Source organism: Buteo buteo, chromosome 6 (genome assembly GCF_964188355.1).
Source record: "Buteo buteo chromosome 6, bButBut1.hap1.1, whole genome shotgun sequence".
NCBI lineage: Eukaryota > Metazoa > Chordata > Aves > Accipitriformes > Accipitridae > Buteo > Buteo buteo.
The window spans coordinates 41782544-41808672 of NC_134176.1; the positions used below are offsets into that span (position 1 = coordinate 41782544).

Sequence of the window (26129 nt, forward strand, 5' to 3'; positions counted from 1 at the left end):
CTATTTCTTCCTGCCACTCCTGGAATCTCTCTTGCTGGTTTATAAACATGTTGAATTATTCAAGAGGACATCAGCATAGTCTCTTTCAGAATGCTGGGAAGAGCCTCTTCTGCTTTATGCTGAATCAAGCAGGTTTCCAGACTCTGCACAGCAATATGCATGAAGATGAAGAAGCGATTTCTCCTCACTTAAGTTACAATATAAAAGGGGTTAAGTGGATAGTCAGAGGCAGATCATTCCTGGGTTGACAAATAAGATGCTACTAGGAAAATTCAATGACAAACACCTTCCTGCAGAAACTCCAGTTTCATGGAAATAAAGTTAATTAGCTGTCTATAAGGCCTTGCAGAAAAGAAATTTGGGTCTTTATATCTCAGAAACTGAGGTTAGTTAGAAACTTGCTATTAAGCATCTTGGCCCACTTAAGTGGAATTATTTTTTGTGAATGAGAACACGTGAGCTGCTGTTAATAAGCCATATGATGCATGAGACACACACGTAATGAAGTTTCATTTCAGCCTCATACATTGCCTAGATTAATTTTATGAAGAAAGGCTGCTGCAATTTTAAGCACTTTAGTAGAAACTGTTTCCTATTTGCTAGTGTCCAATGTTAGGTGGTGCAGAGTAAATAATACAGTACGTGTTTAATACGATATCATGTCCTACTATTTCAGGGAAAAGGTATGGTATAGCCTAGTACTTCAGACTTTCTCAGTAAAATATCAATCTTGGTTAACACGGTGGCTATAGTGCCTGCACAGACAGAGACATAATTGCACATTCAAACTCAACTGTCTTATCTTCTGGCTTCCAAGCACATAATAAGATACCTTAAACATTTTCTTGCTGTGTTTTTCTTTCTAATTAATTCTATACAATACATTAAACACAGGCTCTTTCATTTACTAAAACTACATGCTTTACCTTAAACTTCTGCAAACTGCTTCCATTTTTTAAAAAGCAGAGTCCTGGATAAATTCTCTAACTCTGAAATTGTGTTTACAGGTTTTGAGTAGCATTCTGGTTACTATGTGTGGTAATTATGTGTAGAGTAACCCTTGATAAGAAGGAACTCACCCTATGGATCTGAGTCACTAAACCTTAATACTAGATAAGAGTTTGGGGGCTTTAAGACAGCTAAACTGAATTCCAATGCTGACTATTTCTGTGATAATCCAGTCTCTAGATAAGGCGTACAAATACTACTCGGAGCAGAAAATCCCATTCCCCAAAATTTCTTTGACTGATGAAGATAAGAAAAATCTGAAGGAGTGCTACCTCTTCCAAGATTCAGATTTGCCAGGATGTCCGATCGTGATTTTCCTTCCGCTTGTGAATGATACCTTCCAAGAGTACAAAGCACCTGGTAAGTTAGAAGTGATGGCAAAGCATTAAACAAAAGACACCACTACCTGCTTCCCTGACTCAATCAGAGCCTTTTTCTCTGCTGATGGCTATCTTTACTGGCTGGGTTCATGGTGGAGCACTTTAGCTAATTAAAATTGTTTTCCCCATCCCTGCCAAAGCTACTATGTTCATTCATGTCATCCTTGTGGCCCTAAGAGGACAGACACAGCCCTTGTCTTCCAGATGGTGTTTACCTTCATGTCTCTCCCATTTGTGACATTAAGTGTTGCTAGCTAATTGTAAAATTTTTTTCCTGGAAAAGTATAGCTGTCTCAGATTATTTTCCCCTGCATATATTGTCTGTTGTCCAGGGATTTCATTCTACACTTGAGGTGGCATAGTGTCATGTATGAACAGGGCGGGAGCAAGAACCTAGCTTTCAGGGTGGACTCCTGCAATGTCAAGATCATTGTGTCTCCTTTTGGTACAGCATCAGCCCAGGGGTCATTTTGCTCACTGTGCTGTGCTTGGGGCCTGTCATTCTTTTTCTGCCAGGCCACCTGCTTTGTATTCCTCTACTGCCAGTTACTAGGATGCATTTCCTTTGCTCCTTGGTAGCAGGGAGGTAAAGTCTAAAATTCTGCTTTTGTGGAGTTGCGGAGATGCAAGAAATGGAAAGGCAGAGATGGATCCTGGTGGCAGGCCCCCTGAGACTGCATTCAGGATTGCAGGAACTTTAAGTTTCCATATATTTCTATTATTCCTTTCTCACTTAAATTCTATTCTGTTACTAGCAACTCGCCTCCCTCAGCCAGGGTTCGTAGAGGTCCCAGCTGCTCAGGGTAAGACCTGCAGTGCACCTGCAGTGGCTATCGGAGTGCCCTTTCAGGCTGATACCCTTGACTGACCCATGGCTTTAATGAGTCAGATGTTTAGGCGTAAGCTGTAGATAACCATTACAGTGCCATCCCTCACCTCTCCTTTCTGCCCTCATCATTTCAGGCACCCAGCATTCTCTTGACTAGGGGTGGGGGTACATGACCTGCGTTATTCATGCATTGAAACCCTGAGAATTTTCTTCTGGAGAAAAGTCCCCCTCTTTGGGCTGCTGTGGACGGCTTGTCACTGACTGAGATAAACACCACGTCACAGCAGCAACTTCTCTTTCTCTCCAGGTGTCAAGCGCTGTTGCTCAGAGATGGAGGAAGGACAACTTGATTTGACCAGTCGCTTTTCCCCCTACTGCATGTTCTCGGTCAGGTATACTGATGAGAATTACCGCCGGCTGCTGAACCTCAGCGAATACAACATCCTGAACAACTCACAGATGATTATGCAGGCCTTGCAGATAGCGATGCAAAGGAGGATGCAAAACATGTGCTAATCACCCATCCAACTGCCCCTATCTTCTGTCATGCTCTAGGACACAGAAGGGACATAGCTTTTTGAACACTGGCCGTTCTGCACTACAGAAAGAAACTAGCCCAGGTGGCTCAGTGGTTTGTTGGGGTTTTTTTCCATTCCCAAGAAATGGCCTCTATAGGCAAAGACATTGCCTGGGAAATTTTTACATATGCTTTGTTCCCTAAATTAAGGTTGTCTGTAGAACACTCTTTACTAAAATACTTGTTAGATTTTAAAAATAGTGTTATTTTAAGCCTAACTTATTATAATGTATGACATATAGAAAAATCATTTTTTACCACCACAGTGCTACAGTAATGCAACCCAGCCAACACACCTACAGGCCGTAAGAAAGGGGTATAAACTTCTGCTCCCCACAATTCTTCTGCATGGAACACAAGGTGCATCCAACCCTGGAAAATGAAGAAAACCTGAGACACGACTGGAAGCTGGTATTGGATCCCTGGGTCAACTCAGTTTTGCAGGTGTCCTGAAGAGCAGCTGCAGAGGTTGGAAATGTAAGAGGGACAAGTGTGTGCACACAGCCAGCCCCGTGAAAATTGCATCCACCTCCTGGGCTCTCTTGGGCTGTGAATGAATCATACGTAGATGGGAAGGAACAACTTAGGAGGAAGTGGCGTAAGGTTTTTCAAGTAAAAATTTTTTTAAAGTGAAAGGTTTAATTAGGGCACACCAAAATTTCCTGTGAATTTATGTCAGGTTTGATTGTTGTGACAGTATATAAAAAAGTCAACATTTTATTTTGACGCTTTCAAAATAAAACACCCTAGATTTTTTTCTGCCAGTTGAGTTACTTCTTATATTAAACTTTCTTTCTTAAATTATAAAGTGCTTGAAATGAAAATATTTTACTTCTATTAGACAATGAAAACTTTGTTGTTTTACTCAATGCAATTTGTTTCAACAGTTTAGGACATATGCTCATCAACAAAAATGCTTATTTGTTTAGTTCTGCCTGTTCAAACTGTGCAGATAAAGAGTGAGTTAGTAGTCTGCAACAACTAAGACCATCTTAAAACAATCTGAACAGACCCTCTGTGGGATCTAGCATAAATCCACCAATAACATTTATTGTGGGTTTGCATTTTTAAACTTTGTCCATTTTCCCTTTTATGGAAAATATCTTTTCTGGACTGCTGAAAGTGCTGAGGGTGAGCTGTAAAAATTATAAATCCGTAACAAGCTTTGCATTCCAGGAGCAAGTCAAACTAAAAATACTTTTTTTTTTAATTAATAAGTTTTGTGGCCTAATGACAAATAGGAAAATTTTGAACAAAGAGTCTATTCAGTGAAAAAAAATCTATCAACTAGATGTCATAATCTAGGGCTAAAATAAACCAGGGAAAATGCTTGGGTGAGTTGAAACATTTCATGTTAATATTTTACAAAACGTCTTTGTTTTGAAACATAGCTTCTTTTTAATAGACCACCTACCTCATCAGGCCAGGGAACCCAACCTGAAAATAACAGGTTTCATTTACAGCCAAAAAACATGTTTGGCTTGGTGCAAAATGGGACTCTGAGGATTTTCATTTTGGCAAGAAACAATGACAAATTATTTTTACAAAGTGGTTCACAATGACTTTTGCTGATACTCTTTGCATTTATGATGTCAAACCAAAGCCTACTTTTTTGTGCAACTATAGTCTAATGTTGCAAGCCTAAAGATCAGAGCATAAATATTAACATTTGAAACTCTTTAGATTTTAAATGAATATGCACTTCTGCTGGTTTTTTTTGTTCTATAGTAGTTTCACCAGTCATAATCAGAAATATGGTGCTATGTTAACCCTGGGAATTGCCTCCATTTGAACCTGAAATCCCTGGTGTGAAAAAATAAACACAGGTTTTGGCCATAAACTCATGCCACCTCCAGCTCTGAAGAAATGTTATTTACACGCAGATATTTCTTGTATACAATACCGGACAATAAAGGCTTGTTTGCAAAATGAATATTCTGCCTTGCTCCACATATTCAGGCATTTCAGTAATATGCTCCAGGTTCACAGTATGTTCCTTGTTCCAGGAAAACAAAACTTGTTGTTATCTTTGCAAAGAGCATAAGATTATACCAAATATTTGCTGTGAGCATTGTGGGTAAAGGAATGTCTCAGAGACAGATTGCAGGGGTACAAAGCGAGCCATGGTCCCTCCCTCCCACAAGGGCTGTCTCTGATGTGGATTGCAAATGTTATTTGTGAAAATGAGAGGTTTTTGGCCATTGGCACTGTGGGAGTGACAGCCTCAGAGCCCCAGTCCTGGTGAACAGTCTGGTCTATAGCTTAGCCCTTCAAGGAGATGTTGTAATAAAGCACTGCCTTTAACTATGACTGAAAGATGCCGCTGTTGCCAAGGGTTTTCTATGACCTAATGAAAAATGCATTTCATCAAGCTACATCATTGCAGCTGGCACACGGAGGAAACATGCCACGTATGTAGACACAACTCTTCCTGATGTTGTGAAATAACATAGCCTACAGCAAAAATTTATTCTACCAAGTTGACCGTGATGACTGTTGATATTATTTTGCATGGGAATGCTCAAAGGGGAACTGTGCTGGCTGGTAGCAATGTTTAACCAGTAAGCTCAAGAACGCTCAGGGAATGGGTAACTTTGTCCTCATAAACAGTGTACGAGGAGAGCAGGGAAGCCAAAGGATTCCCTTGCTCCAGAGATTTTAATTTATGACCTGCAGAAGATACAACAGCTTTTGGCTGCCCTTTTTAATCCTGTTCCAGTGAGTTGGGACCCACGCTGGTTTCGATGGCACAGGGCTCAGCTGGGTGCTCACAGAGGCAGGTGCAGGTGTCTTGCTGTGGCGGTGGCTTCGCAGGAGTGCCGAGGATGGTGCAGAGGCTGGTGTGCAGCCGGTGCTGAGTTTTGCCTCTGGCTGGCAGGGTTTATTGGGTCAGACACAGGTGCTTAAATGCAGCTAGATTACAGCCAGAATCAGCCTGAGCTGGAAAGTGGTGCAGGAGTATTCACAGGGGGTGGAGCTAAGCTAAGGAAACTCATTGCTTCAGGACTCTTTGTCTAATCAAAAATAATAATAATGAGCCATAGGAAAGAAGGGGGAAAGGATACAACAACTTGAGGAGAGACCCAGCCCTGCTGGACCAAGGCTGACTAGATACAAACCACCATATGAGTGTGTCTGCTCTGCACACCTAGACCTGGGACTGGAGCGATGTGTGGTACAGAAAGACTTAGACTGGCTTTTGCAAGAAACAATTTAGTTTGAGCGCAATAGTGTTGTCCCTTTTTTTTCATTAGCTGTTTTATCCTATCTCCTTACTGTCACAGACAACCTAAATCCAATTAATGTGCTGTTGCTGCATCTTATCGCAGAGTATGTATTTCTGTAGGCTTTGAGGTCTTGCTAAGTGGAAAATTCAGTGCTCACATAAAAGGGCATACTTCTCTTAGCATTAGTTATAAACCTGCCATTGGCCAGTATTGGGCAAAGTGACTCAAACAGCATACTTCTACCTACTGTACAGGCAAAGGTATTTTTTCCTATTTATTTGACCACAGGATTCACCTTCCTAGCATAAGAAAATGGGAGGGGAGTAACTACGTTTAAGAAATCAGGCAGAGGTGGGGCTCTGAGTCAGTTTATAAAACAGTTGCTCACCTGTGTATAAGACATTTAAACTATTGGTGTCTGTGGAAGCTGGGAGATGTGAAATTGCATTGCCACAGATAAGACTGGACGTGTATATGGCAGTGACCACAATGGAGCAAGATGGCATTTTGTCTCAGGTAAGAAGAGTGCAGAGCAAAGCAAGGCATCTGGGATCTCAGCTGGTTATGCTGCACATAGTGCAAAGGTGGTGCTACTTTCTTGACCTACCGTTGACTATAAATGACTCTGTGTGAGATGAAGAAAGTCAGTGCCTCAAGAACTCATTATCGAAATCTAAAAAATGATAGCAAAAAAAAATAGGAAGGAAGTGAAAACTACTTGGGGAGTAAGAGTTTATTTACAAAGGGACCATTTTGTATATTTAGGGCCTTTTTTCATTTTAGAGACATGATATATGCAACTTCAGAATAAGTATTAAATAGTATGGAAATGTGCTTCAAGGTGAAAGATCACTGACGGGGTGTGTTGACGGGAGACAGGTATGCTGTTCCTTTAACAGCCAGGGCCGGGAGCTGCCTTCCCTCCTCGTGTGTCATGCAAAGGGTGGACCTTTTGGTGGCTGCTACACCTCTGCTGGGGCTCACTGGGACAAGCACGGCGCAGGCAGCGGCACCGGGCACAGCAGGAAACACCTGTACCTGCCAAGGCTCTACGGCCAGCACGGACCATGGGCTCCCGTCCACTGCTGTTCTGCAGTTCTCAATTCCCTGTGAGGACTGCTTTTAAGAGACAGGATGGTTTTTCCGGGAGTAACATCGACACTTCTTGTTACAGGAGCTGACCACTCAAACCACTCGGCTAAGAGAAGGAATTATGAGGCTGAATCCTGATGGGGAGCAGTCGACTCCTGTTACAAAGGTACTGCAAAGGAGAATTTCAAAAGAAAGCTGTAAAGGAGACTTTCCTGCTGGGTGGAGCCTGGGTGAGAACAGATAAAGTTCAGCCTCTGCCAAACAGTCTAATTAGCTGCCATAACCCATCCAGCTTCCTCCATGAAACACTGTCCCGCTTATCATTTTGATCACTTCACTGAGGCAGTCTTGCTTCACGTTAAAGTCCTAGTGCTGTTTTCTATCCTTGGCACATGGGAAATGAACCCTGTTTTAACAAGAATAATATCTTTAAAATGATGGGTTGGAATAGGCTTTCTGCTACATATGTCTTACTAAAGCACAAGGGCAAATTTACTGCCAGTGTAGGTGGTAATAGCTGTGAAATTGTGCCACTTACTCCCTCAAAGAGTATGGCACAATCTTGAAGTGGATTTTCAATGCCTGATTTCCTGGATTAACCTAATAGTTTTCCAGGAGACTTCAGACATGTTATATGAAATCTTTCCTCTAGGAAATGAGAGGACCAGATGTGGTGAAAAAGTTTTTTGACCTTGTTTTCTGTAGTTTGAGGCCACTTAGTAATAATTAGGAACTCTTCCTTGTTCTGTTTCGAGCTGAGTTAAGCTGCTAAGCAACAAGTGTTGTGCTTACAGTTTAAGGAATTGCCACCCCTTTCTGTTGATTAGTTGAATGGAAACCCAAAGATGAGAAAATACTCCCTAAAACACAACTCTTTACACTGCAGGGATCACGGCAGGTTCAGAAGAACAAACCAAACCTCTCAAAGTTTTTTAGGCAAAACTCACACCGCCGGTGGGATTTTGGCCATTTGTTATTTATACCTCTGTGATGGCTAAGCCAAGGCTCCCTGGTTATGGCAGGGCACATCCACATGCCTGAGTACTTTGTTCAATCTGCACTCCTTCCCTGGCTCTTTGGGATCACCGTGAGCCACGAAGGTGGCTCCAGGGGAGCCGATCCCTGAAACTGGGTTGAGCCCTTCCAGGAAAGTGCCTTCTCCAAAGCCAGCCACTGGCAGCACTAGTTACTGGCTCTGTAATTACCGAACACTTTCCAGCTGTACCTGCCTCATTTCTGTGCCTTAGGAGTTAGGTTTTAGACACAAATGCAAGTGCCTTTGATGGTCTTATCCATAGCTTCTCTTTGGACTCTTAGCGGTGGTTTGACATCCTTGATTTGCACACACGGTTACCTGCTGTGCAGCTGAACAGCACAAGTGTTGTTGGTGCCTTTTCCTAGAACGGGGTGCTTTGGTTACCTGGAGGCTAATTTTACCTGTTTCTTCATTAGCCTACTTGCTAACTGCCCCCAATCTCAACAACATATATTCATTAGCCCCAGCTGCATGCATTAATACACTCAGGTTAAACATTATGAGAGACGTTACATGGACATATATATTCCATCGAGACCATGAATATCAATACACTTCACAATTTATGCACAGCAAGCATGGGACATTAACACAGCACATACCAAATTGTTTTGCTCAGGCCAACTAGAGCAAAAGTCCTGCTCTCCTTTCCAGCAGTACCTGTGTCACACATCCTTCTCAGCAGGACTACTGAGGTCAGTGTTATGCAAATGCCACTTCAGGACTGGCAATGGTCTTTTAATAGTCATTTTGCAGTATAGATGGAGTGAGCAGGAGGTATCACTATCTGTCTGTGGGCCTGTAGTTGCACTAAGCGCCTTTTCCATTTTAGACCTTTTGGAGCAAAATTTTCCTGCTGATTTATATTCCAACATATTGTGTCTTTTCCCCCTTTCTGTGACTGTAGAAATAAAAGGTTAGGTAGAAATGGAGATTAATGGTATTTATTTGTTTATTTTATGGTAAAAGGAGAAGGGATATGGACTTGTGTTTGGGGTCCAACATGAGACCAGAACAGCAATATGAGAGACTAAGAAGTCAAGCATGAGGCCTTAATGTCGGAGACGTGGGCTAATATGAAAGAAGGAAGCCAAAGGGAACAAACAAGAGTTTCTTATCAGGTGTAAAACACTGAGTTTGCACTTCTTACCCAAAACAGTGCAAAGAAACTCCAGCCATGCAGAGTTTACATGGTTCAAAACTAGAGAAAATCTTCTCACAAGAAAAAGTCAGAGGTGAGCTCAGCTCAAGAGGGGCAGTTATGTCCCTGTAAATGATATTTGGGTATTTCTCTCTCTTGATCATTTCTATCTTCTAAATATGCTATCTACCTTTAGCATTCATTCCTGTCTTTTGTATGGCTTTTTTTCCCCCCCCAGATAGAATCATCTCTGTGTTACTTACTGACTGTAAGAGTCATAAGAGCAAGAAATATCCACCAGGCAGATGTCTGTAAGTATCTGTAGTGCTCTGTATGCTCCCCTTAACCTTCATGGGGTACTAGCTAGTCCTGCTACATGAAAAAGTGCTTTCTAGATTTCTTCCATGGATGGAGAAAGTCCTCTCACTGGCATGCTGGTTCCAGCAATGAACACAGTGTGTTGGTTTTCTTTGCATCAACCCTGTTCTGTGCAGAGGTAACTCTGTAAGGTCACAGCTGTACCTATGGCACATATTTCTCTGCATCACCAAAGGGAGCAGGGAAAGCTCTGCAGTCTGTTGAAAGCAAGATATGTGGAAAGATCTCCTGTATTTTCCTCTGGAGTATATTTATGTAGCAAATACCACACAAACAGATTGGGATAATGGAGCAAATACTGAAAATGGAGTAGCCTTATCTCAAATTTAGCTTGTACTCAAAGCTTTCTCAAGGCTAAGTAATCCAAATTACCATACCCTGATTCCCTGTGTACCAGCTTTCACAGATAAAACCCCATTAGGTGGTGTTACATTTTGTAGGTTCACTTCTGATGGCCTGCAACTGAAATATAATAGAAGATTGTAGTTTTACTTATGCAGAAATCAAGAAGCATTTTTTTCCCCTATATTTTGGGCTTTTAAAAAAATTTTCTGTCTGGCTAAAATAGAAGTTATCGCTGTGTTTCCTTAACGCTTGCAGACGTAGGGTGCTGTGGTTGTACTGAATTATTTTATCCTGGGCTAAACTGATTGCCTGATGACATAGAAGGAGGAGAAACCCCTTTGAACCAAATGCATTTAATGCATTTATTATATGTCTAACCATATTTATTCAGAGAAGAATCATGTCCCTCTTCTTTTTTCTCCATTCCTATTACCTGAATTGTAATGTCTATGTTGGACAAATATGTCATCATTATCACAGTGTCTCTCTCTGAAAGCAAAGCTTCATGTTGTTCAATTCATTCTTTCTTCCACAGCAAATCCTCATTTTAGTTGTGTTTGTGTTTTTTAACATACAGTAAGCCAGACTGACTGCTATGTGAGCCTGTGGCTGCCAACTGCTTCAACTGACAAATTTCAGACTAAACCCATCAAGAATTGCAAAGATCCAGTCTGGAATGAAACCTTCTACTTCAGGATCCAGAGTCAGGTCAAGGTACTGAGCTGGGACTTCCCTGTTAACCAGGACCTAGGGCACAACTGGCAGGTTTTATCATTTTGCAGAGGGGACATAAGTAATTTTCTCAAGAGGCAAGGAAAGATGCAGAAAGATGTGAGAATAACATAGTTTTATGACAGTTTTCCATGCCATGAAAGACAAGTATCTCTCAGCCATGGGTAGAATACAACCTTTGAGATGTCTGTGATTTCCTCTCATTCCTGCTTGTAGGCAGATGCCTACATAGAGTTGATTTCCCCTCTGCTTCCTTCCTTTCCTGCTCTTTTTCTTTACACCCTCCCACTCCTCACAACAGCTGCCTAAAACAGCTGTCCCCAGGATCTCCCGCTTTGAATGAAACCTGACACACTTCTAAAGTCCTTCCCTTCCCTTCCCAGAATGTGCTGGAGCTAGCGCTCTATGATAAGGACGTGGCTACTCAAGATGACCACCTCTTCACGGTGTACTTCGATATAGCCAAACTTTCCCTGGGAGAGCAAGTCTTCATGCACTTCAAGTGTGATTCACAGGTGAGGTCTGAAATAAGAAATGGAATAGGTTGGAAAGAATGTGTTTGTCTGCTTTTCTGTCTAAAATGTTATTTGCAAAATCTTTTTTTACTTCTTGTGTACGGACTGCCCAGACTCATTAAAGGGAGTTGTTTTTCACTCTGACATGGGAAAGCCTCTTCTCACCTGGATCTGTAGGCACACTGAAGGGTTTGGTATTGGCCACAGAGGCTCACAAACTTCAGGTGTCTTTGCAAAATTGTCACTTTGCTGAGTCTGTCCCCATTGAGGATTGAGGATCGAGGACTGTGTCCGCACCAGTACATGATGCTTTTTGTCAAAACTTGTTACTTAACCTAGTAATTAGGAAGTAATAACTCTGTGATAAGAACCAAGTGTCAAACCAGACTAGTTGCTGATTATGAACTGTGGCATGGGTGTTTAAATAAGGTGCCTAAGTCATGCCACTCCACTTGGCAACAAGAAATATTCCTATTTTGAATGTCCAGGGAGGCTCTGAAAGTCGTACATCCCACCTCCCGGTATGTTCTGTCCATCCCTCTCCTTTTCCAGTTCCCTCCCAGTCTCTTGTGCATCTGTCATGCACCATTCCGTTCATTAATTACCTTATATACACACTCCCAAACTCCACTCTGCAGTTTGTTGCCTGGAAATGCCTAATTTGACCATTTCTTTCTCTACAAAATACCAGAGGAGCAGTGTGTGGACTTCCAGTAGCCCTTGGTAAAATAGAAACATTTGGCTAGTTGTAACCCAGCTCATTACTGTCTGGGTGGTTACAGGTGCCATATCCAAGCCTTTCATTACTGCGTTTGCACAGCTACAGTAGTAAGAGCTCATACTCTTCAGGCCTTCGTAAATTTTTTTTGTCCTGTATTAATAACTTTTGGGTGTCTTTAGTGCAATAGGTAGTTTGAGCAACTAAGCAACCTACAGCGTGATCTCACTTCTCTGTTCATCATCCCTTCTGTCCCCACCTTTGTTTTCCTCTGTCCTGTGCTTTCTTCCTCCTAGGGATTATACTCTTCTCCACCACCCCATAGACCAGGCCTTAATGTCAGATTTACCTCTGCCCCAGTGCCCTCAACATGTTGCCAAACGAAGGGGTTGTCCTCTTCCACACCTGCTTTGCATGTCACCATTTCCACTCCTTACACCAGAAGGCTTTGGCTGCTCCCCTCAGCAGACCCTCTTTCTCTGGCTGGCAGACAGCACCTCTGCCCAGCTCAGTCCCTTGTGTCCCAGCAGAAGCAGGCAAGCCAACTACTTTCTTTGTTAAAAACTGCTATCACAGCCATCCAGAAACTTCCTATCAATAAAGAACCTTGAGGCTCAAGCCACACAGATGTGAGGAGGTGGGAGCCTCTGTTTCACATGCTCTGCCAGTTGCAAATAATGCTTGCATACCTATATTGTGAGAGTGAGAACTTGCATTATGAGAACTGCCAGTAGACTAGTGCCAAAAACATTTTTCTTTCTTTGTTTTCCAGAGACAAGAGGAGCTAGAGGTGGCATTTGCATTGGATAATATGTGAGTAAACGTGAAATGCAACATAATCTGCAGCAAAAAGAAACAGCAATTCAGAGGCATGAAATAATCTAGCATAATTGTCCAGTGTACATCATTCCTTGATGATGCTGATGATGAACACTGTTTCCTGAGGAATCTGTGCTATGAGCTGTGTGACGAATTGGTGCGTGCCAGGATGACCTCCTATGAACTTCAGGCAGACAGGGAGAACACCCTAAAACCTTTTCTTTGCTCAGTGTAATGAATACTATTTAAGACGAGAATAATGGGACTGCTGTTTCGTTACACATTTGTCTTTAAGATGACCCGGGAGGTTCGCCTCCCTTCAAAGCACAACATGGAATAACGCACCGGATTTCTGATCTAGAGCCCTTTCTGTCCCATCCTCTGACAAACTGCAATTTTTAACAGACTGGATTCCGTGAAACCATCTGTAGCCTCAGCTTGGGGCTCACCATAAAATCACTGCATGGTTTGGGCCTGCAGTACTTTTTTTTTTTTTTTCCCTGAGCTCCAGGACTGGACGAGCTGGTAGGATGACAACTGTGCCTTGACAGAGTTGAGTGAGGAAACTTGTATCACAAGTCTCCTGGGACTTCTCTTTCAAATCCAATACGCAGCTAAAAATAAGCAAGAGGAAAATCAGGAGAGGGGTGTGTCTCATGAATTATACTGTAATTATACTGAGTTATTAAAAAATGTATTTTTCTTTCTGTTTCCTAGCTCAGGCCCTCCTGAAACCATCATTACTAATGGAGTACTAGTGGTGAGTGTTATGTTTTGTCATCTTTCTTGTCGTGTTGCCACACTTGTTTCACTTGACTCACAGTCATCAGGCCAACATACCCTTGGACTGAGCAAAGCCAGCACTGAAACACTGTGATTTCCCTCTTCATCATCTGCCTCACGACACATCCTCGTGGATGGCGCCTGTGGAGAGGCTGCAGCTGGAACAGCAGGGAGGTCCCCCATGCTAGCATCCCTCTGGTGTTGCAAAGGCAATGCATGGAAGTGGTTTAGGTCTAAGACATCGACGCAGCAGTGAACTCTCCCTTGGACATCACTCCTCCCAAATTCCTGTATTGCCAAAGCAGTGGGGTTTCTCCTGTCCCAGGCACATGTCATTTCCTGCACTCGTAACTGCGCTTTTTACACAGGGACTTCCTGACCTTGTCATTTGCTCATGTATTAGCTTCGCTTCCTCATTATTTTTGTTTAAATCAGTCCTCTGCATCTCTGTCGGCATCCTGGGAGTGCTGTTTTTCACTTTGCCCTTACCTTCTCCCTTCTGCAAGCCCTGTTCATCCACGCTGCACCCCCAGCCTTGCCCTGGCTGCATCCAGTTTCTCAGAGACTCCTCCTGTTCCAGCCAGAATCTGAAATCGAGGTCATGGTTGAGAGAAAATGTTTTCCTCAGGACAAAGTGCACTGCCTGTGTAGCATTCGTATCATCATCAGTAGGAGCTTAGACTAGGAAACAGAAACTCAGACTGGAAAAATTCCCTGCCATGAGGTATTTTATTGCTCGTGTCTCTTACAGTCCCGCAAAATCTGCAGCTTGGAAGTTCAGGTGGTTGAGAAGAAGAAGAAGAAAAAGAAGAAATCTTTATCAAGTGAGGTTATTTCTCCATTAGCTATTTTTAAATCTTGATGTGCTAATACTATGAAGGCAATTGGCTTAATGTAAGAATGAAAAAATACCCAACGAATCCAAAACATAAGGACAGCCTTGTGATATACTCTGTAAGAACCTTTGTTTCCAATTTTGATGAGAAAACTACTCTGTGTCTGCTTTTGTGTTACTTCCTTAGAGAAAGAATTCTCCTTTAAAGTGCAAGGCTCTTACGAGGGCACCCAAGACATTATGCTGGGATCGGATCTGGTCTTCAGCTCCTCCTCTCCTGCCAAATTTCACTATGCCAGATACAAGCAGCCAACGCTGGATGTTACGCTACCAAGGAAGAAACAACCTCCCTCCTTTGTATGTTATAACTAGACTTTATAAAACATAATAGTGGCATGTAGAGTAACATGCACCATAAATAGTACCATTAATTTGCATTGTGGAAAGAGACTAACACTCCTTACAATATAAACTTGGATATATTTGTATTTTTCCAGCACTCCTGTGTGTGTGATACAGGCTCTGCAAATGTGGAACTTCATTCCCTTCCAAGTGGAAAAAACATGATCTTAGCAGAGGTGAGTGCCTGCTCTTTTGTGGAAGGGGTTGAGAAAGCTGAGCATGGAACTCTGTATCCCCCTGACGATTACGAGGGTACTCTCTGACGATCAAAGCCTACAGACAAAAAATGTCACAATCTAACAGTGGTAGGTCTTTAGGTGATAAGGCCAGGTTGTGCCTTGTTCTCTTTGAATGGGTATGGGAATACAGGGGATCTCGTTACTCCATCCTGATCTTGTTTCATGCTAAACGCGTGCTAAACACACACCAGTGGGGCACCTGACCGAACTGAGGTAGCGCCAGTCTTTTACTGATGCTGACTACGCTTTGCAAAGCACTTTTAGATTCATGGTTAAAAAAAATCCATACAGAACGAAAGGATCACGGCTGTTGTGGGGTGTAAGCCACAGAAAGGGAGGAGCAAATGCTGCCGTGTAGAACAGTAGTGTGGTTGCAGCCTGGCTGGCTGCCTAAGAGAGGTAATGTTAGTAGAGGTGGGTAAGGTATATATTATCATTACTTTCCTCTGTAAACACCAGTTGTCCTCAGACGTTACATTCACTACAGAACACTTGGAATTACTGAACAACTTCCCTGACAATAAACCAGTGCAGTCAATTCACATACGTTGCTGGATTATTCAGAGTTCCCGATCTGTACCCACATTGCTAGGACAGCACAGGCTAAAATTCCTCCTGGGGCTGCAGGGGAGGAGTACTAAAGCAGGTTGTCATGCTTACATTGTTCACATTCTTGCTTTCCAGGATAAAAGATTTGATTTATATGTGAAGGCAGAAGACTGGTAAGAGACTTGGCTGCTCTTGGAGGCTAACTTGTCCTTAGCTGAACTCATCTCACCCTTGGCTCTTTACTGGGGAGGAGACACTCACAGTAGGATAGTGGGTTGTATGACCAAGTGATGTGGAATTCACATGAGCTGAAAGCAAACTATATGTGTAAAGTTAACAACAGGTGTAGATAATCCATAATGAGACATGAATAAAGAAAAGATGCATATAATAGAAGAAATAATATTACAAGCCGGTTAAGCTAGTCAGCATTATGCTCAGCACAGCCTGTAACCTTTTCTTTAACACTGTGTAAGAGTGCGGCTGATCACCTGGTACTGTTGATCATGAAGTAGGTAAACTTTGCTGCCTACTTCAAGGCAAACGTGAGAAGTTTTTCTTACAGCTCTCAGTGCAGGTTAAAGTATGAGAGAATCCAGACAGAAGATGTCTGAGAAATTATCTGCAGGAATGTCTTTCCTTAGGTTTTCTTTTGATAAATGCTTAGAAATTTAGCAGTCCCTCTTTCTATCATTCTTTCATGCAGCATTGTATACCTGCCTGGGAGTGTAGGAAAGGCTTCTCCTGTAAAAGCGGTACTTTGTGGATCTGGTTTATTTCCTTGTGTTGGAAACTCTGAGCTTGTCTACCAATAATAAAATGGAATATTCATTTTTCCTGATCTCTGCTCCAGCCCAGACCAACTGGATGTGCGTTTAGGGTTTGACCTCTGCATGCAGGAGCAAGACTTTGTCTGCAAAAGGCGGAATTATGTTGCTCCCGCTCTGAAGAAGGTCCTGCAGCTGGAACAGGATCTGCAGGACCATGAGGTCTGTAGGGCAAACATTCAAAACATATGAATCCTTAGCAGTGGGGCATAACAGCATAATATGACCTCTTCTACTTCCCAGTTAAATTTTTTCTGATCTTTTCTCATCTTTAAACTTTTGTACACTTCCAATACTGCCCCATACCTCTAATCTTACCCTGTTGTTTGTGTCCTTTGCAGTTGCTATCCTGAGTTTAACTAACTCCTCTCCTGCTACACCTTTATTGCAAGCCAGGCTAGATATTCCTTATACAGAAATGGCTTCTTCCACAGTCTTTACCCTATGGTTGTTATCCTTGTCGATACTCCTTCCTCCTCTCTTTGACCCGTGAGATTTCTTTTTAATTCCTGCCTTTACAACTGATTTTTTTCTCTCTTACTCTCTCTTTCAGTTTGAATGAATGCATTTTCATTTGTTTTTTACCAAACATCTGTGTTGAACATGTCGGAGACAAGTGTCAGTTATCTAAGCAAAAATTGTCATTACTTTTATTCCTGTTCTCCTTTATAAAAGAAACGGTAGCCTATATTTCAGTAGAAGTCATTTGGAAAGAATTCTGTGTCTGGGCACGTGTGGTGCTGTCAGGCTTTGTGTAGCAGGAGGTTTCTGCTGAGAGCCCCAGCCAGCTGCAGCCCGCTGTCTGACGCCAGCCCTTTCTGTTTGTGTGCTGCACAGACCCCGGTGGTGGCCATCATGACTACGGGAGGAGGGATGAGGTCTTTGACCGCCCTGTATGGCAGCCTGCGGGGGCTCAAGAAACTCAATGTCTTGGACTGTGCCACGTACCTGACTGGCTTGTCTGGTACTACATGGTGAGTAAGACTGGGCAGCTCTTGGCTGCAGTCTTTCTGATGACACCAATGCGCTGAAGGAGACTGGGGCTGATGTGCAGCAGTCTACCTATAATATCTTTGCAGCAGTCCTCTGTAGGGTTCAATTATATGGAATTTAGTTACTGGGCCTGAAAGTAGCTCATGGTCGCAAGAGCATTCCAGACGCCTTTAGAAGGCCTTGAACAGAATAAACAAGAAGACAGAAAAAGAAAGATCCCAATTAGAAAAACACAGGTGCGCATTCCATGATAAAGGGAACTTGGCACAAATAACCTCAATTCAGGGGCTTATCTTGGCCAATTGGACTGAGACAAGTTTCGCATGCACTAGTTAATATAGCCAATTATGTCCTGTGTTTATGCGCGTGTACAGAGCGAGTATAACTAACTGTATCTTATGTTTATACGCGTGGACGGTATCGATATAACCAATCACATTTTATGTTTGTGCACGTGGACGCCAAATGCTTGCATGCAGCAGCCAATCAAAGCTTCTAAACAACTTAGAGAATTGTATAAGAACGATCAGTTAGTATCAATAAACTGGTGACTTTAATCATCATATTGGTGTCCTGTCGTCCAGGCCCCACATGGAATAACCCCAAGCCCTACAGTCCTCTTTTTTTGATCTTCTTCCAAAATTAACAGATTAAACTCTTTTCATGGGAGAAAGTCACATAACGTGCAACAACATTAAAACAAGTGTTTTCTAAGGACAGCTTATGGAAAATTTCTCAAGCCATTTTGTCATGGATAATGACTGTGACTTCAAAGGGACCACGATAGTTTCTTGGGGAACTGAAGACGGGAAACCTTTGCTTAATCTCAAATCAAGAACTTAAAACAGAAACATAAAATGTCGCTATTGCCTACTTCAAACCTTGGTGTGGTTTTTTTCCATCTTCAATATATATTTCCTCTTCCTAGGACGATGTCAAACTTGTACAGAGATGCTGACTGGTCACAAAAGGATCTCGACAAGCAAATCAGCGAGGCTCGAAAACATATGACAAAATGCAAAATAAATTCCCTTTCCTTGGAGTATTTGAAGTATTACAAAAAGCAGCTGTGTCAACGGAAAAGAGAGGGCCGCAAAACATCTTTTATAGATCTCTGGGGGCTTGTCCTGGAATCTTTGTTGCATGATGGGGTACAGTATGTCATAAAGCAGCGTTTACAGTGGCTTGCAATTTTCTGAAAATTAATTTCTGGAGAAGATATTTTCCTGTTTGTTCTGAGAAAAGTAGTTTGCTATGAGACGGTGTGTATGCAAATACACAGACATTTCCAAAACATTTAGTGGCAGTCTTTTAGATGCCCAACCACTGTGGAAGTCAGCATTATTGCTTGTGAGATTTTGGATATGTTTTTCTGAGAAAACTCCAAGATCAACATTTTGAAAAAATATTACATTTTAAGGTTTTTTTAATGTATATATTCTGCAGGTATTTTATTCAGAAATAGCAAATTTACAGACATTATCAATGCCCTTGAGAGGTATTAACAAAAGGACCTGCAGACTTTTGAAATATGTGGGAGGTCTTGCATAAATTTGCAGCATAACACATGAAGCTGGTTTATACCAAAAGTATTGCTTTCTGCTCTTCATCATTTCCTTCCATTTTCATCCTAATGGGTTGTCAAATAATCTGGCATCAGATTGGATGCCTGCAGATATTTCAGTAACAGAATGCTCACAGGAATTTTGAAAAATATGGAACATTTCAGAATTTAAGCCCAGCACACATTATACATTAGAGGCAGAAATATTTCTGCCCTACAAGCTTAGATGCAGAGAAAACATTCCTGTGCTAATTTTCATCTCACTGTAACTGTATTTCTGGAATCACAGAAAGACAACCATAGACTCTCTGATCAGCAACGGGCCATTGATCGTGGTCAGAACCCATTGCCTATCTATACTGCAGTCAATGTCAAGAACAACTACAGCACTCTGGATTTCAAAGGTAATTGTGAGACTTCTGAGAATCATTTGTCTTTATGTTTAAGCTAGTAAATCATGGGACAGTCTTTATAGATAGTCTAAAAAAAGCCCTCTCATTTAAAGACCAGAACCTCAGCTGATGTCTATTTGTATAATGTCCTTGTAGTCAGGTGAAAGTTTGACTGCCTATGCAACAGACTCAAAAATATTTCAAAGACTTCTCATGTTTACAAGTTTTCATTTGTACCATGCTTATAACTCACTGCTATTGGTCTGAAATATTAGACTTAAATGCAGAAATTATTTTAATTTTTAACTCCTTTCATTCCCATGATAGCAACATCATTTTAATCTACAGCTAAGGGGCTGTAGTAAAACATTGTTCTTCTCTTTGTGTTCCTTTTCACAGAATGGGTGGAGTTCACCCCTTATGAGGTGGGATTGCAAAAATATGGAGCTTTTGTTCGTGCTGAGGATTTTGGCAGTGAGTTCTTCATGGGTAGGTTGATGAAGAAGGTCCCTGAATCCCGGATCTGCTTCTTAGAAGGTAAGCTGTTAAAAACATTGGAATAAGTTTTGGGTTTGTTTTTGTTTTAATTGTGAGGTATATAAACTAAGCACTGATAAAACACTGGTGCATGACTGACAGGGCAGTTTCACTGTAGAGGATAAATATCTCATTGCTGAATTAATACTTGCTATAATGGATTCAGTTTACTGTAAAAAAGAAAATTCAAAATGACAGACAAATGGTTATTTTCACTTTTAAAGCTACTTTTGAATAAAAACATAGTATCACTTCCAGTCCAACAATAAAATTCAGGTCCCTGGGAATCCACAGTTCTGCTCATGCTGCTCCAGAAGGGTGAACTCCAGAGCCTCTTGCCTGTCTCACAGGTAGTCAGTAATTTGTGTGCTTCCTATAGAGAGTTAACATGAGCCTTCATGCAGATCCTCCGCTGCATCAGGGTGTGTTTGGGCATGCCAGGTCCCCCCAGCTCCAGAGAGTCTTCTGCTTTGGCCACACATCACTGGCTCCAGTTTCCACATTGTCTGGGCAAGCCCTGGGGGGAAAACAGCATAGTCATAGCCAGAAGCATTTTTGCTGTTGACTGAAGTAGAGCATGGATACGTGTTTTCCAGACAAAGAGACAAGCTGTCAACTTGTGAGTGGTTCAAGATGCAAACTTCTCTTCGACTGGCCACTTTACTTAGAGTGAGGGAGATGCTGTACTATTTTAGCCCAAGCCTCTGCTGGATGTGCATACATTTGCACTTCCTGAACCAAAAACCAGTGAGAACTTGTGCCCTAAGCGATAACCAAAGAAATTTTTTCTCAAGTTCAAAAATACATGGTCAAAACTGATCCCTCGATGTGCTAACAGGCTTATTCTCAAAAAAGGAAGTCTACAAATCAGAGGCTGTAAGATCACGTTGTAGTTAGACCCTTATCAATATAATTCCCCATCAAATATCTCAGATTGCAAAATTTCATCCTTTCTTTTTATACCAAAGCCTTGTGATACTTAGGTTTTTTTCTGAAAACCCAAGGTCCTTAGGTCATATTAATTCACAAAAATCTCACCATTTGTTAAAATATATATCCAGCCCTAAGTACCATAAGACAACAACTGGATACCAAAATAAGGTTTAAAAACCAGCAGCCAAATAAAAATGACACATCATCCATTTAAAACAAACTAAGGAAAAGCATAAACCTTGCGAATCTCATCTCATGAAAACAGTTTTGTGATCCATGATGTGTGAATGTTTGAGTTAGAAAGCTCTTTCCTTTTACAGGCATGTGGAGTAGTTTATTTTCATTGAATGTGTTATATATCTGGAATTCATCCCATTCATCAGAAGATTTCTGGCACAGGTGGACCCGGGACAAAATCGACAATATAGGTAAATTATCATACTTCTTCCTTACTGTGTATTTATTGTTAGATAGAGTTAATGTCAGATAAACCATCACACCCATCTGCTATGTGAGATGTGCACAGTGTATCTGGCATTTTTTGGAGTGTTTCTTCAGAGGCCACATTGCCTTTCTGGAAGGAATTGGATTCAAAGTCTCATACTGCAAAACATAATTGGGTAATTTAAAAATCTCCAGTCTTGTGATCTACGTGCTCACTGAGGGCTCAACACTGATGTTAGCAGAGGAGTAAAATGTCCAGGAATAATAAGATTGATTTGTAAATTATTAATAAAGCAAAAAGATTTTGACTACCTAAAGTAGGAGCTACTGTAATACAAATAAGTACAACACTTATCCTTTTCAAAGCCTGCATTCAGTCTGTTCCGCAAGTGTGCATATGTCTGGTGCAGATTTTTATGGCTGCCTGATACTGGGCAGGTTTTTTATCTAAGTCTGGACTGTGTAAAGAAATGGTATTTGGCTGGTAAGAGTGGGGCTTTATTTTCTTTTTCATTTGGTCACTTGTGCTCATCGAGTCTTTTATCCTAGGCCTTTTAAATAAATAAAACACTGATTTTTATTACTTACCTTGACATCTTGGGCAATGACCTTGCTGTAGGCAGGTAGAATTTAACAGCCTTTCCCCATGCAGAGGAGGAACCCCTCCTACCGCTGAAGCCCCACGAGCTGAGGACTCGCCTGTTCACCCCTCCCGGCCCCCTCAGCAGCGCTCTCCGTGGCGCTCTCACCGACCGCCCCTGTGTTGCCCAGGAGCACAACTTCCTAAAGGGTTTCCAGATGCATAATGACTACCTGGAGAACAAGCACTTCTGCAGATGGAAAGGTAAGAGAAGACCTGTGTGCCTGGGGAGAGAATAAAAAAGCAGAACAAAATAAAACCCCAGATTTGACATTCAACCCTATCTCCAAGGTTAAAGGCCATGTTTGGGCAGAATCACTATTAGACCGCACACTGGGATGTAGCATGGTGTGGTGTTGAGCTCCATGCCAATGGTTTGCTGGTGGCACACACCTCCTGAGGCAGGGGCACCGGGTCCTGATGGTGGTTTTCCCTTTGTTTGAAGACACATTCGGTCAGGAGGCACAAGAAACCCCCTTCATGAATGTTGCCGTTGCAGGTCGAAACTGCACGTGGCTGGAGTTGGGAGGGCACAAGAGAAGGGATACCGTGAGTCTCCCTTCCCTGAAGACAGAAACCAGTTTGGGCTCTGTGGTCATGGTGTAAGAGTGGAAAACAGGCTAACCGGTTTTGCACTACAGCACTTACAGCAAGAAAAATCTTTCCTTTTAGATACTGTGTTAGACACATTTCCCAACGAGTTGACACAGTCAGAGGAATTCCTGTCTCTGGTAGATACAGGATTTTTCATCAATACAAGCATCATGCCACTTCTAAAACCAGAGAGAAAGGTGGACGCCATCCTGCATTTAAATTACAGTGCAGGATCCCAGATAAAGGTGAGAGGAATTGAAGCAGTCTCTGTTTCTTCTTCAACAGCTGTATGCCTGTAAGTTTTTAACACTTAAGTGCTTTCTCTATTGCTCCTACTAGAAATCTTAACCACTAGCATTTTTAGCTTAATGCTGCAGTGTGATACTTCATTTATAGGCTGTACATATTCTCATCTGTTTTTCTTGTACGATACAAATGTTTTGTGCTAAGAACTCAGGGAAAACAAAACCCTTCTCTCCAATGATGTAGTGATTTCCAATAGGGGTCTCAGAGCTTTCACATAGGTAGCTTGCAAAATGCCCCCTTTGTTACTGGACTCCAAGAAATCCTGCACCCTGAAATCCTCTTTAAGTCTTAGTGCTGTTCTGTTCATTGACCCAGGCTCTGGACCAGACCTGCAAGTACTGCTCAGAGCAAGGAATCCTTTTTCCCAGGGTGGACTTGAGTGAAAAAGACAGGAAAAACCTGAAGGAGTGTTACCTCTTTGATGGTGCTGAGACTCCAGGAGCACCAGTACTGCTATTTTTCCCACTGATTAATGATACCTTTCAGAAATACAAAGCACCAGGTAAGTAATCAAACATGTTAAAAAAAGGTTGACATCATGGCCAGCCTATTAAAGGGAGTACATTTAATATGCCAACCCTTGAACTTCACTGTTGGCTCATTTCAATACATCAAACCTCTCTGTTGCCCAAAGTTACTTTTTTACCAGGTCAGATTTGATGCTGTGGCTGTGCTGTTTCAATCTGTAAGATAGTTTGCAGGTAACTTTGATGTATCTACGTGAGCCACAGGTACAGCTCAGAACTGCAGTGTAGACCCACGTAAGAGGAATAATCATCATTTTTCTCCCCTCATCATGTGAAGCAGCTAATATCCACCTGAGCCAGGGACTGAGCTGTCAGTCTGAAACAGAATTATTTGTTTAAAAAAAATTTTAAACTCGCAAGAATAATTTAGATTATGAACTCTCTCTGTGGAGAGACATCTCCTTTCCCTGCTCTGTTAAGAGTTTGCTTGCTTCTGACCAGAGTAACTCCCATGTCTCAGCAGTGATTTGTCACCCTTTCCTCCTAGGTCAGAAGCGCTTAGAATCAGAGATGGAAGATGGCAAAGTTGATCTCTATGGCCGCTGTTCCCCTTACTCAACATATTCCATTCAATACACTGAGAAAGCATATGACCGCCTGGTTCAACTGGGTGAATACAACATCCTGAATAACGAAGACCTCATTATGCAGGCCTTGCACACAGCAGTGGCACGGAAAAGGCAGAAAAAGAAATAACAAAAGACAAGGGACTATGCTTTTGTGTGCCTTAACCTGCCGAGAGACTGAAGCTCTCTGACAATCAGCCAGCAGGCTTCAAAGGATTCCTGCTCAACCCCACTGAATGGCAATCTCAGATGAGCAAAGAAGAGACTGAAAAGAAACTTTTCTCCAAAGAATTTCACTGTAGCAATTCATTGCAATTCAGCCACAACAGTGGACTACAAGTCCCACGTAGGATAAGGTGCTAAGATGATAATGAGCATGGTGCTAGTTGCCTTGAGAAAGAGTTTGAAAAGTTTAAGTCCAACAGGTTCAGGGCAGACCACATTAAAAGCATATTTTATTAACTTGGCTTGTATTTTGTGTTTGTGAGGTGGTGGTGAGGCAAGCAGCAACCTGTGGGCCACGTTTGTGACTGGGACCATGGCACATTGTAGGGAAGAATTTAGAGAAAGAAAGGCACGTGTCATATGGCATCCTGTGGGCATAGATCACCTCCAAGGGAGGCTTTGGACAGAGGCAGAGGAGACGCAGGCCATGGGTACCACATCACCGAAGAAGGCAAAAGAGTCTTGATAAAGTTCTCCACTGCTTGACCGCCAAGCTCCTCTGTGTGCTTCCTCACTGCTTCTTGGCTACCCATCCTCCTTGCCACCCCTGGCGTGAGTAGGTAGTAATGTAGTAACTAGAAATACAAGCTGAACAGAACACTCTGCTGGCTTTAAACCCCCTCAAAACAAGAGCAAGGATTTGCAGGCCCTTGAATTCATCAGTTCCACCCGCCCTTGCTGCTGGCTGGGTCTTGCATGAGCTTGGCACCTGCAGAATTAGGAGGCACCCACATGGGGGACAAAGGGCTTTACATGGTCTCAGTGCAAGAAGAAAGATTTTGTGTTTTGCAGTAGGGCATCTAAAGAGGATATCCTGCTCCGGGAATGTTATTTTTCCCCTCTTGAGATAGCAAAAATTTATTTTAACTGTAGTGTTGCTGTAAGCCTTGTGCCAGCTGTGAAGACGAGAAAGGTGCAGACCTATAGAGATCCCTGGAAACTCTGGGAAGGTTTGCTATAGCAAGTACATCCTTCTGCATGGCAGGCTGCTGCAGGAGGATCTGTGCCTCCTGAGCTGTAATTTTTCTTGGACTGGCTCTGCACCAAATCCAGCACAGACATGGACATACCTGGCATAATTTACCCATTTGGGCCAAACGTGCTGTGATGAGACGTTGTCTAACCTAGGCTTCTGTCACTGTTCCCAGGGAGGAGACAGAAGAGTGCTTTGCTTGCATCCATAGCAAAGATCCTCCAGCTCCTCTTGCATCCCTCTCACTGCCTGAGTTGTCCCCTAGGGTTAAGATTCTTTACTTGTTCATTGAAAAAAAGCTTATTTTGATTAAGTTCATTGTGGGTAACCCATGGTCTAGGTTGAATTAATAACATAAAACACAGTAATACTTTACAGACCAAATGAATTTCTCCCAGAGCATTCACTTCTCAGTTACTAACAGACAGTAGAAATTCCCTAATTCTTTGTAGGCATCTAGGTTACTAACTGAAGTAATATTGAAAGCAATAATAAAAATAGGACCATCCTATTTTTACAGCACGTAACAAGTATCTCAAAGTAAGTAAAGCCTACTCAATATATGCATGCATTTCTTTTTTTTTTATGCTGTAGTTATTTTAGAAGGTTAGGTTGGAAGACGAAGCTTAAGTTGTATTGAATTTCTCAGTGTACGTAACAGTACAGCATGTACAATTTGTAGCCTACTAAAACCACCTGTGATTACATTTCAGTGTTAAAATTCTTTGCATTGCAGAAGCAATAGAATAGAATAGAATATTTCAGTTGGAAGGGACCTACAATAATCAACTAGTCCCACTGCCTGACCAGTTCAGGGCTGACCAAGTTAAAACATGTTATTAAGGGCATTATCTAAATGCCTCTTAAACACTCACAGGCTTGGGACATCGACCACCTCTCTAGGAAGCCTGTTCCAGTGTTTGACCACCCTCTTGGTAAAGAAATTCTTCCTCAGGTCCAGTCTAAACCTCCCCTGGTGCAGCTTTGAACCGTTCCCACATGT

At 42.1% G+C, this 26129-nt stretch overlaps 2 protein-coding genes across 2 annotated transcripts in view; both read left to right on the top strand.

Annotated features, from left to right (window-relative positions):
* Positions 1 to 4697, top strand: part of LOC142032243 (cytosolic phospholipase A2 epsilon-like) — a 35904-nt gene extending 31207 nt beyond the window's left edge. Inside the window, exons 20-21 of the mRNA XM_075030661.1 lie at positions 1182 to 1368; positions 2525 to 4697. Coding sequence (XP_074886762.1) covers positions 1182 to 1368; positions 2525 to 2733 — 396 coding nt within the window. The 3' untranslated portion in view covers positions 2734 to 4697. The remainder of the gene's footprint in view (positions 1 to 1181; positions 1369 to 2524) is intronic.
* A 1726-nt stretch (positions 4698 to 6423) lies between these two features.
* Positions 6424 to 24372, top strand: LOC142032244 (cytosolic phospholipase A2 epsilon-like). Its single transcript, XM_075030663.1, has 21 exons — positions 6424 to 6537; positions 7196 to 7279; positions 9529 to 9601; positions 10591 to 10727; positions 11129 to 11260; positions 12751 to 12791; positions 13515 to 13557; positions 14332 to 14404; positions 14603 to 14772; positions 14913 to 14993; positions 15741 to 15778; positions 16459 to 16594; positions 17270 to 17406; positions 18354 to 18576; positions 19279 to 19393; positions 19781 to 19918; positions 21172 to 21279; positions 21948 to 22139; positions 22608 to 22774; positions 23151 to 23337; positions 23850 to 24372. The coding sequence occupies exons 1-21, from the start codon at positions 6496 to 6498 to the stop codon at positions 24056 to 24058; spliced, it is 2526 nt and encodes an 841-aa protein (XP_074886764.1). The 5' UTR covers positions 6424 to 6495; the 3' UTR covers positions 24059 to 24372.
* Positions 24373 to 26129: the final 1757 nt, after the last annotated feature.

Coding starts and splice junctions, on each gene's coding strand:
- LOC142032244 (XM_075030663.1), top strand. CDS start 6,496: ATGGCAGTGACCACAATGGAGCAAGATGGCATTTTGTCTCAG. Junction 17,407..18,353: donor GGCTTGTCTGGTACTACATG/GTGAGTAAGACT, acceptor TCCTCTTCCTAG/GACGATGTCAAACTTGTACA. Junction 19,919..21,171: donor CCGGATCTGCTTCTTAGAAG/GTAAGCTGTTAA, acceptor TTCCTTTTACAG/GCATGTGGAGTAGTTTATTT.